The following is a 12393-nucleotide window of genomic DNA, read 5'->3' as shown; positions in this document are numbered from 1 at the left end:
ATAAACACGCACACCCACACCCAACACCGGGGGTATGTGATGTGATGCGAAAGCCACAACAGTCTAATCTGGCTCTAGAGGCGGAGGTGGGAGCGGGGGCGCCATGCGAAGAGCCATCAGACGAATGTTGGCGATGATGTTGGTGATGGCGTCTCGGTCGGATGGGCTGCTAAGCGGCCGCCAGAGCTGCAGGAAACCACACATTTTAAACACCGCGTCAGTGGCACGTCGAAGGGGCACACGCTAGATCGAAAGCTTGTTACGAATAGTCCAGAGGGTCCACGTGAGCACCCCGATGGTCAGCCACCTAATGTGGCGGGCCGACGAGGGGGTGGACAAAATCTCCGCGTACAAGTTGGGTACATTGGTATGGCACCATTGACCGCCGACTGTTTCGCGAAAGTAACTCCACAGGAATTGAGCAGTGACGCAAGAGAAGAAGATGTGGTTGGAGTCCTCTAGCACATCACGTCGCACAGAGGGCAGATCCCGTCGCCCGGGCCATTGCGTTTGAGCACCTCCACCCTAGAGGGAACCCGGCCCCGGATCCATTGCCACATGAACATCCTGATTTTCAGGGGAGCCTAATGCCCCATACGCCGGTGAGGGCCGCCGGGGCAGATGATGGGACGATGGCCCGGTACAGGGACCGGGCGGAGAAGTGGCCCGAGGGCTCTAGGCACCAAGACATGCGGTCCGCGATAGTATCGACGTCGGGTGAGTTGAGGGCAATGCACTGCAGCATCTCATCCCAGGCCGCGAGCTCGGGCGGCCCGAAAGGGCGGCGGAACGTGAGGCGCCCAAGATCCCGGAGCGCGACCTCAACCGAGGTCCTAGACTCCACCGCGATGGCGAATAACCCTGTAGGTTATAATGACATGCCATCAGTTTGCAGAATTTACAAGGAAACCTAAGACATTTTAAAAGTTACTTCATGTCACTTTGACGAATTTACAGCAAGGCTTCATCATCCCTGAAATTAATCAGACTTTTTGTGATATGAATATGTGCCTTTAGTATGTAGCAGACATATTGATTCATGAGTAAGCCAGTCACGGTGAGCAATAGGATTATGAATATCCATAAGATTTCTCTTAACACGTAGAACTGGCCAGCGACCCACAGCGTTTAGCAAGCTGATGGATTCTCCGGAAGCATTAAACACATCATCTATGTAGCCTACCCAACTTTTGTTGAGTTCTTTAATCTTCAAATCTTCTTTGATTTTTCTGTCTTTCTTGTCCACTAAACTGATGAGACATATGTTTCACTTGTCAGGGCTTCAGTTATTCCAAGATAATATCATAAGGTCCAAACTTGTTTTTCCAACCAAATAATATTGACCATAACAATCTATTCAAGACTCGCAACATACGCAGATTGCTGCTTGGATAGGGACTAACTAATGTTTTGCAAAATCAATATGATTATCTTCTTGATAAGGCACTGTACACATGCATAAACGGAAGGAACTCGTAATAACCAATTTTAACTTGCTTAGCCCAACATGAAGCATTTCCCTAGGAATATTGAAAAAAGAAAGGCAAGAACCACCAGCTTTAGAAATGAAATTCTTGAAACTAAATTTTAAAAGATAATACAAAGACATATAGCTATCCACAAGCAGAATATTAGTAAATAGTACAATCAATAAGTTTACGCTGTGAAGACTCTGTTCTTCGCCTTAGTTGCACATACATACATACACATATTCAGTTGAAAAAGCATGGTTTACTTTATATTATCGTAAGTTTGAAATAAAACATGTCTCTACAACACTACTCTTCCTCTCAGATGTCAATACAAAAACTGAAATTCCGAATTTCCGAGTTAACCTGCGCATGCCATTCCCCCAGAGAACCCAAACGACCACTGCTTTGTGCTATAATCCTGCACACAACACATCCAAAAGTAAGAATTGGGCATCTGGCAGAGAGCCTTGTCTGATGATCCGAGCAAGTGATAGGAGAGAGCCTAGACGGCGACCAAATGGGATGGGGGAAGGACACAAGCCAAACATAGGCGGCGCAGTCGAGCAAGCAAGAAAGTTCAGATAATGCAGCGTAAAGTTCAGTAAGAAGCAAGAAATTACGTAAAGAGAAAAACAGATGTGGACTGATCTGGCGGCACTTTCAACATATAACAGTTTTCTGAACATTTGACAGGACAACTCATGTGCATTTTGATAAACTCTGTACACTGGAATTAGGAACTCACCCATCTCAGTACCACATTATTACATTATTTCCACTCTGCATAGCAAAGAAACATCAAAATGAAAAACAAATGACCTCCATTCCAGGTGAACAATCTGTGTAAAGAAACACTGAACATTTGCAAGCTAAGCACATATGGACACGAAAGGCCAACTGCCTTTGTTATTGGTGAGTATGAACGTCAAAATGAACGATTTTTGCTGGTGTATCAGCAGTATGGCAATGCTCACATTTTGGTTATAACAATGACCAATTAGGAAAATAAAGGAAATTGGTAGTAAAGTAACACTGTAAAAAAGAGGAATCCTAATACCAGATGCAGAGCACAATCCAACATTTTACTACAAATATTGGACACTGATAATAGATTACATCTGTTCTATAAAGGCTGGCTCAGAGCACAACCACATTTAACGAACTGTTCAGTTGATTTCTTCTCATGAAAGTATCAGCTCCTATATTGCAAAACTGAGGTGATATTCTGTTTTTACCAACATATCATAAAATTTTAAGATTTTAGGTTCCTAGTAAGCATTTGAAAACCTTGTGAATACTCCTGAGCCTGCTACCCTATTGTTAAGTACCGAATAAAATTTCACTTATGTATGATGAAACTGAAGCATATTACAACACAGCCTTGAAGATAATGTACATATTAAATTTGAATGCTTCTTGGAAATTTTCAAGCAGGAAACGGCCTAGACAACGCACAACCTTTGAACGTATACCTCATTCTGCCAGTTGGTGTGCAGTGTGATGACCACGACCAGCAAGACCTGCACCAGAATACTGAAGATAGTTTCCATCCGAAGGCCCAGCCCATCCAAATTACTTCCACACCATTAGCATGTTATCAAACTCCAAAGCGGTAAGAAGTTGTGAAAGAAATCGAGGAGAAGCACCACCCCATCGACGTGCAGCACGAAGGCTAGCAGGTAGGTTGTCAGTATGCCCACATCATAGAACGTGTCGAGCTTGATGCAGGCACAGATCTTCTGCGACCCACGACCTCTAGCCACGCCTACATGCCAATTAATTTGTGAGGATTAGTTGTCTAAGACAAACTACTCATGTACTGAGCAGTCGAACCGTGGCCATTTGCGTGGGATGCATGGTATACCTGAGAGAACACTCTAAATGCCATCGAACAGGTAGTACTGTGGACTACAAAAAGCATTCCAATAACTAACTTGGGTCAATTAAGCCGCCAACCTCTTTACATGCAAGAACAAAATATAATAGCATGAGGCAAAGCAAAATGCAACGTCCGACCAAATCTGGGATATCAAGACAAACAATCAACTAAGGGCCATGATAGTACATAGGGAATAAAACTAATGTAGAATCTAGCTAGAAAGAAAAAGAACAAATCTCAACCAACAGAGAAAATAAGCAACCTGGGACACTCAAGTAAGGGCCAAATTCTAGAATGAATAATTGAGAAACAACAAAATCAAGGAATTAATCTCATCTGAGGCATGGGCCCTAGAAATGCTTCAGAACATCATATCTTTTACCCTTATGGTTAATACAAAAGATTGAGTAAAATGAAGTATCAACATATGATCTGAAACAACAAAATAGCAGATGCAATTGCTTGCAAGATTACACTCACCTTCATATGAGACAAGAAAATTTTGATAAGAGGCAGACCTTGCAAAAACTTGGGATGAGTCGGGTGGACCTGAAACAATATTTATCCAATTATCCTCACCTCCTCACATAACCATTTCAGATGCATATAGCGGAATCACCAACGAAAGAAAATTTAAGCAGGCATCCTTGTCCCCATAGCCATCTTTTCCTCGTCCGTTGCGTGGGTCTCTGGCCTCTATGCCCCACCTCACACCGCTGGCCTGTTGGCCCTCCACTATTCCTCCACAAGTGTGAAGACCCGACTGTCAGGACCCAACGAAGAGTAAGAAGCAGGAGTTCAAGTTTGAATTGTGGCGCCAAGCGATGACAGCCATCCATCTTCGATCCAACGCATCGAAGACTCCCATACCGCTTCGCTCTAGCCAGATGGCGCGGATGGCGTTGATCTCCGATCTGACGGCTCCCCTTCGCGCGCGCATCACTGTAGCGCTTCCAGCGCCGGCTGGGAGCGTCGGCCACCTTCTTACTGCCTTTTCTTTCGTTTTTACCTCACTTTGTAAGGCTATAAAGCCATGGATTCCAGCTCGTTGTGGGCTCGTCTTGTTTTTAGGGTTTCCCCCTGTTGCGCCGCCAGTGTTCCCGGCCGGCTTAGGTGTCTCTGCTTATAAGAACTATTCTCTAATTCATCCCTGAAATCAAGCTAGTTCGAGCTATTTGCGTGTTTTGTTCTTCAGTCAAACCCCTCGGGTATGACAAGTGGTAATCAGAGCCATTGTTCCTCGGCGGCGTATTGGATTTGGAGGCCGAGAAGGAGTTGGAGGAGCCGTAAAATCCTCTTTCTCCCCTTCCGATCGCGGCGGCGGTGTTTCTCCGGTGGCGCAGGCGGTGGTGAAATTCGGTACAGGTCTGGTCAGGAAAGTGGTTGCTAAAGCACCTTGCTTGAGCAGTAAAATCCCACCACCCTCCCGGATCCGGTGTACTTCGGCGGCGTGGCGACGGCGGCGGTGCAGGCGGCGGCAGGATCAACAGCAAAGGGTCGGGTTGCAGCACAAGCTGTCGTAAAATTCCTTCCATTTAGCCTGTTCTCTCTGCAGCGAGGTGGCTTGGCTCCCTGCCAACTCTAAACCCTCTCTACATTCTTCCAACAAGATGACTAGGCCCTCTGACTCTTCATCGACGGATCAGCTGGAGTTCCACTCTTTGCAGCTCGATGTGCAACTGCTGCAGAAAAACAGAGAGCAGGATCGACTGGAATTTGATGAATTTAGGGAATATGTGCAGGAGAACTTTCAGTCAGTGCAGAAATCCTTAGGTGACTTACAAGGGTCATTTTCAAACTTTCTCTCTGGATTTCCCAAGCCAAGAGAAGTCCCACCCAACCCAATGGAGGTTCCTCAAGCTAGTGGTGACAACAATAACACCCTTAAAGGTCCCGCCTTAAAACCCGAGGAGGCTTACCACACCCCTGTTACTGTTGGCTCTGCCACCCTAGTGGACATGCAGACAGGCAGAGAACTCAACCTAGATGGTAGCAACAAAGTCCCTTACAGGCACCCACACTTTGCAACAACTAAACCGACCCCTGACTGTTCCCCCTCCTGCAACCAATGGACAACAGAATCTGCCAACCGACCAAGCTCCTCAACAGGAAGGAAGGGTGGCAATTGGTGCTAGAGAGGCGGTGCTTGACAACAGAAGAGCCCTTGCTCTAGTCAAGCCAGCAAAATATAATATTCCTGAATTTGAGGGTACTGGCACTGATTCCTGGATACAGACTGTTGAGCTCTACTTTAAAGCTGCAAGAACACCCTTGGAGCAGAAGATTGAAATTGCAGTCACTTACCTCAAGGGCCCTGCTACTGAATGGTGGAGAGGAACTGGAATTACTGCTAACACTCTACCATGGTACAGGTTTTGCAGACTGTTGGGAGACAGGTTTGCTGAAACTTCAGTTTGTGATAATGTCAGGCTATTCCATGCTCTCACACAAACAGGATATGTCCAAGCTGGATTCTCCAAGCTGGATTTAAGAAGTGGTTACCACCAAATCAGAATGCAAGGGGAAGATATTGGCAAAATTGCTTTCAGTACTCATTGTGGCCACTATGAATACCTGGTCATGCCATTTGGCTTGACTAATGCCCCTGCCACCTTCCAGCTGCTCATGAATACAGTCCTGGCACCCTATCTCAGAAAATTTGAATTGGTCTTCTTTGATGACATTTTAATCTACAGCAGAAACATGAAAGAGCATCTGGAACACCTGCAACTAGTTTTACAAGCCCTACAGTCAAATCAACTATTTGCCAAGCTCAGTAAATGCTCTTTTGCACAACCTCAAGTAGAGTACTTGGGACATGTCATCAGAGGTGATGGTGTTGCCATTGATCCCACAAAAATTGAAGCAATTGTCCAGTGGCCAGCTCCTGAAAATGTCACCCAACTGAGAAGTTTTTTGGGCCTTACAGGGTATTACAGAAGGTTTATCCAAAACTATGGATATATCTGCAAACCACTTTATCTATCATTAAAGAAGGATAACTTCCAATGAGGCAGTGAACAAATGGATGCTTTCAACACCCTGAAACACAAAATGACCCAAGCTCCTGTCCTAGCTCTCCCTGATTTTTCCCTATCCTTCATTTTGGAAACTGTTGCTTGTGCTTATGGAATTGGGGTTGTACTTATGCAAGAAGGCAGACCACTGTCATTCTTTAGTAAAACAATTGGCCCCAAAGCTGCTGCCATGTCCACTTATGACGAAGAAGTCATGGCCATTATCAAGGTCCTGGAACATTGGAAACACTACTTTGCTGCTTCCTCCTTGATCATAAGAACTGATCAGCGAAGTTTAAAATACATTCAAGATCAGAAGCTCACAGAAGGAATTCAACACAAGTTGTTGATCAAGCTGTTGGACTACAACTTCAACGTGGAATACAAGCAAGGAAAGAACAACAAAGTTGTTGATGCTCTATCTAGGGTAAAATACAGACTACACTCATTGGTTGCTAGTCAAGCAAAACCAGCATGGATTTCTGAAGTCATCTCCAGCTATGCACAAGATCAGAGATGCAAGGATCTGCTCTCCCAACTGGCAACCTCTGGTACTGCCCTTCCCAACTATGTTCTTCAATAGGGTATCATTAGGTACAAGAACAGAATTGTCATTGGAAATGATATAAATCTCAGAACTAAGCTGGTAGCTGCCCTGCACAACTCTGAATTAGGTGGCCACTCTGTACACAGGGCCACATATCAGAGACTCAAGCTTCTATTCCATTGGCCTGGAATGAAACAATTCACTGTGGATTACATCAAGCAATGCCCAACTTGTCAAATCAACAAACCTGAACACTGCAAATACCCAGGGTTGTTGCAGCCTCTACCTGTCCCTGATTTTGCCTGGTGCCACATTAGCTGGGATTTTATTGAAGGGCTGCCAACTTCACAAAACAAGGACATGATTCTGGTTGTGGTTGATAGATTCATCAAATATGGGCATTTCATTGCAATGAAACACCCTATTACAGTCAGCACTGTAGCCACTGCCTTCACTGACCACATTTTCAAACTACATGGTCTCCCCTCTGTCATTGTTACTGACAGGGACAGGATCTTCACAAGCCACCTATGGCAAGAACTCTTCAACAGATTGGGCATTAAACTTCAAATAGTACCTCTTACCACCCCCAATCAGATGGTCAAACTGAAAGAGTCAATCAGTGCTTGGAGAACTACCTGAGATGCATGGCATTTTTACAACCCAAGAAATGGATGAATTGGCTTTCCTTGGCTGAATGGTGGTACAATACTAGCTACCACACCTCACTGAAAATCACCTCTTTTCAAGCACTATACAATAGACCACCCAGCATGTTGGCAGAAGCTGCATTGTACCCTCCTGATCAAGCCCAGGAATTCTCTTCTATCATCACTGCAGAACAGATTGCTGCCCAGATCAAAGCTAACCTGCCAAAAGCTTAAGAAAGGATGAAGCACTATGCTGACAAGAAGAGATCTGAAAGATCACTGGAAGTTGGGGATATGGTCTACCTTAAACTGCAGCCTTACAGACACACTACACTCAGTATCCATAGATGCCTCAAGCTACACTCCAAATACTATGGTCCATTTCGAATCATCCTGATAATTGGCCCTGTGGCTTACAAGTTACTCCTACCAGACCACTGCAAACTTCACCCAACTTTTCATGTCAGCCAGTTGAAGAGGCATCTGGGCCCAAGAGCCATACCCAACCCCAACCTGCCTCTTCTTCATGAGGATGACACAATCCTCCTGGAGCCAGAGAAAGTACTGAACAGAAAGCTCATTCCCAGAGTTCAAGGTGATATACAAATACCAGTCGTTCGATGGCTCATCAAGTGGACTAATCTGGATGATCAAGATGCCACTGGGGAAGGCGCCACTTTCATCCAGAAGGTCTTCCCAGCTTTCAACCCTGAGGACAGGTCTGTTGTCGAACGGGGGAGTTGTCACGACCCAACGAAGAGTAAGAAGCAGGAGTTCAAGTTTGAATTGCGGCGCCAAGCGATGACAGCCATCCATCGTCGATCCAACGCATCGAAGACTCCCGTACCGCTTCGCTCTGGCCAGATGGCGCGGATGGCGTTATTCTCCGATCTGACGGCTCCCCTTCGCGCGCGCGTCACTGTAGCTTTTCTAGCGCCGGCCACCTTCTTACTGCCTTTTCTCTCGTTTTTACCTCACTTTATAAGGCTATAAAGCCATGGATTCCAGCTAATTGTGGGCTCGTCTTGTTTTTAGGGTTTCCCCCTGTTGCGTCGCTAGTGTTCCTGACCGGCTTAGGTGTCTCTGCTTGTAAGAACTATTCTCTAATTCATCCCTGAAATCAAGCTAGTTCGAGCTATTTGCGTGTTTTGTTCTTCAGTCAAACCCCTCGGGTCTGACACCGACCAGCGATGGGAACAAAGAGGAGCAACGTCTTGAATTGGTATTCATGGCCCTCAACTCTTCCTCCACCAGTGTGAAGACCCGGCCAGCGATGGGAACAAAGAGGAGCAATGTCTTGAATTGGTATTCATACTCATGCAGCCAAAGAATAACGTAGAGGAAATAGTACAAATACTACTCATATTGGACTCCTCATGGCCTTCTCCAAGGAGGAACTTTGCAGCTTCATCAAGTGTGAGCTCATGCTATCCTGCTGGATTTACAGATTTCATACCGACCAACGATAGTTCCGCAAACCATAAATCTTCAAAACAGAAAAAAGGAAATGCAGAATTTCTCACCTCCATGGTGAGGAACAACTTGGCAAAATTCTGAGTGAGTAACCCAAGAGACTTCTTCCTCCTACGATCTGAAAATGTGACAACCAAAATCACAACCCTGGCACGAAAAAATGAAACCTATAACAAGCTAGCATTGGAGTAGATAAGCAGCCATACCAGATCTAAGCCGACATGGACAAGCGATGAACACAGGAACACCCTCCTCAATCCTCGCATCCTCATCCTCTTCTTCGCCAGACCTCGTGGCTTCTAGCCGCCATCATCAATCCCCTGCTCCATGGCCCTTGCTCCGTGGTAGGCAGCGGGACCAGGTCGTACCTGACCTCGCCGCCGCAGGACGGCGCCGGCCGGTGACCCTATCCCCTCCACGTCGGGCCTCCCTCTCCTTTTTCTTCTCTCTTTCTCTCCCCCCCCTTCCTTTTAGTTCTCTCTCCTGCAGGACTGATCCATGTGGTCACCCTTTGCTTGCAAGTTGTCTCCACCACTGGAGAGGCTCGCCTCCACGGCCGCACGCCTTGGATCCGGCGGGAGGAAGAGGAAGAAGCAAGCATGGAGGCTGTTGGGGAGGAGTAAGGGTGTGGTGTCCCATCCATTGGGGGCTAGGGTTCGGGTGGAGGGGATTGGGGGCAAGGCGCGTGGAAGGAGTGGTTTTGTGCGCCACGCGGGAGGAGTTGACCACTAGGCAGCGCGACTCGCGGGACAGCATGCGGCGCACGGGCAAAGGTCACCAACAAAATTTAACCCAGTCAAGGGAGAGCGACGCTGAGCCCACCAGTCACGGACCTCGAAAATCAACAGCAAGGTGAAAACCATAATAAAGATCAGACGGACCTGGCTGCTCGGTTGACCAGATTCAGCGCGATCCGATGGCCAGGAAGGATGCAAATCGGGGGAGCCTCCTGGAGGAGGGTCGGTTAGCATCCTTATTGGTTTAAATTGGCTGGTGGTTGCAAATCTATATGATATTAGAGCCAACAGGTCTCGATCTAAAGGCCCTGCCAAAACCCTATTAATAAGAACCATTGCGGCTTATATCAATCCCACATGTGAAATGGTCAGTTGCATACAACTTCCAACCAAGAAGTTTAGGTTTCAAAACCCAATCATTGCTATAAATAAATTCCGGTCTGCCCCGGCTTTCACTTCCCACGTGTCCGCCCATCTCTCTCGGTTTGGACCTTTGGATGAAAAAATTGGCTGGTGCATGCAATTCTACAAAAAAGAAGTTATAGACATATGTTGGAGTCATTCATATGCTTTCATATTTGTATCGAAAAGGAACTTTTTGGCGCTTTGAAAATAACAAATTCAGTGCTCTAAAAAGGTACATTACTGAACTTGTTTCCTTACACCAGATGCAAAACTGATATTTTTGTTACAGAAAATTTGCATGCACATAAAGGGCTCAAACGTTTACACGGGTAATTATTTTCAGGAACATTTGACATTTGATAATAATTTGTCTGCGTCCAGGAGCATGTGCTCTCTAATGCACCTTTGAATTACCGTACTATTTCCCCATTATATATGGAGAAGTTTCATCTGTGTATGGCTTTGCAGATACTGTACAGGCTGATAAGCAATTGGCATATACCCTTCTCCTTGCTGAAAATATTTGCCAGAAAAATGACATTAAGGTCAGTTCTCACTACAAGGTTTTCTGATAAATACTCCCCTGCTAAAAGAAATACCAATTTGCTTGAATTTGCAAATTCTCACTTTAATGCGTCCTATAGGTTCAGCATCTTGTATCAGAAATTGTAGACACAGGACTGGGAAAGCAAGTAAGAATCTTATTATATCTCAACTACTCAGTTCATCAAATGTATTTAAATTTTGGAAATAAGTTCCTAGCTCTGCATATTATGCAGATAACTAGAATAAAACCCTCCCTTTCATTTATTGGAGCAGAGGAAGTTATGAGTCTTGTGACAGCACAAGGTTGGTTGTGTACTTATTATTTGTCTCTTTATTTTCCTAAAAAGGGCTCTATCTCATGATAAAATGAAATGTAGTTGCGGAATGTTGCGAGCTGAATGAAGTATGGAAGGATATTCTGGATGCTGAAGGAGATGAGATTTATATTAAGGTAATTTGATTGTAATTATTATCCTTGTACATCCTTTGCTGCTTGTGATCGGTAAAATCATCTGTCCTGCTGCATGTGCTCATTATAGGAAGTAGGACTGTACATGAAGGAAGGAGAGAAAATATCATTCACTGAGCTGTCTGAAAGGGCAGTTTTGCGTCGTGAAGTTGCCATTGGTTATGTTAAGGACCAGAAGCAGGTTAATACTCTCTTTTATTTGTTAGATAATGCAGAAATTGTGTTTTTTTTTAAGATAAGGTTCTTTCTAACTTCACTATTCAAAAGCTATCTAGCTTCTTTAGATCTAATTTTTGTGGACTGGCGCTTTTTTCAGTTTTCACTTTGTGAATATTGGCAACCATAATTCATCTATTGTTTAACCATGGCAGCATATAAATCCTACGAACAAGTTGCAGCCACTTTCTCTTGAAATGACGGACTCGCTCATCGTGATATCAGAGTTTGAAGGTGAACAACCAATTGTGAGGGGTAGCAAAAGTTCGGCATAACATTTTCAGCTTGCCATTCTTCTGTTTTCTTGACAGCTCTTGCTACCCAAGGAGATGAAATATAGACTGTTACTTATCATTTCAAAGCGATAAAAAATGATTTTTGATCAAATATAATTTGTCTCCATAGCTATACAAATTCCGTGGCCACTTATGTTATCGTCAATTACAATGGTTGTTATATTAGACTAGCAAAATGGCCCGTGCTTTGCAACGGGAGAAAAAAAACATAATCTTCAATGATGATGATCACATTATGTGCACTTGATTTTGAAATTTTGTGCACAAATGCAAGAAAATGTTTCTTCTTTTAAATTTATTCACAAGTTGAAGCGATCTTTACATTTAAAAAAACTTATCATGGTTGTCAAAAATCTTGGTAAATCAAAGAATTGTTCTTAATTAAAAGATTTTTTTTAGAAAACATACAATAATAATCTGATCCATCCAACAGTTAATTTTTAAAAAATCACACGGGTATATTTTCACAAAGACTTAGAAGCATTAATGTTTAACTACATACATTAGATCTTTCATGAACAATTTTACAAATATGAGAACAATTTTAAAATTGAGAACATTTTTTATAATTTACAAACATTTACTAAAAATCGTGAATATTTTTTATATTTCGAACTGGTCTAAATATTTTTCTTTTGAATTGGCGACCAATTCTAGAAAAGACGAACATAATTTTTGATGTTGCA

At 44.2% G+C, this 12393-nt stretch overlaps 1 protein-coding gene across 6 annotated transcripts in view; it reads left to right on the top strand.

Moving 5' to 3' along the window:
• The window catches only part of LOC123428025 (putative ion channel POLLUX-like 2), a 67772-nt gene extending 55974 nt beyond the window's left edge, over positions 1-11798 (top strand). For 4 of the 6 annotated variants that reach the window (XM_045112188.1, XM_045112196.1, XM_045112180.1 and 1 more), the window contains 6 exons: positions 10649-10725; positions 10825-10872; positions 10960-11029; positions 11104-11177; positions 11266-11376; positions 11567-11798. In XM_045112188.1, the coding sequence (XP_044968123.1) occupies positions 10649-10725; positions 10825-10872; positions 10960-11029; positions 11104-11177; positions 11266-11376; positions 11567-11686 (500 nt within the window). In that variant the 3' untranslated portion in view covers positions 11687-11798. Of the gene's footprint in view, positions 1-3951; positions 8704-10648; positions 10726-10824; positions 10873-10942; positions 11030-11103; positions 11178-11265; positions 11377-11566 lie in introns of those variants that run through there. The other 2 variants (XM_045112204.1, XM_045112208.1) reach the window with 2 other exon arrangements.
• Positions 11799-12393: the final 595 nt, after the last annotated feature.

Source organism: Hordeum vulgare, chromosome 1H (genome assembly GCF_904849725.1).
Source record: "Hordeum vulgare subsp. vulgare chromosome 1H, MorexV3_pseudomolecules_assembly, whole genome shotgun sequence".
NCBI classification, from domain to species: domain Eukaryota; kingdom Viridiplantae; phylum Streptophyta; class Magnoliopsida; order Poales; family Poaceae; genus Hordeum; species Hordeum vulgare.
This window is presented reverse-complemented; position numbering and strand designations above follow the sequence as displayed.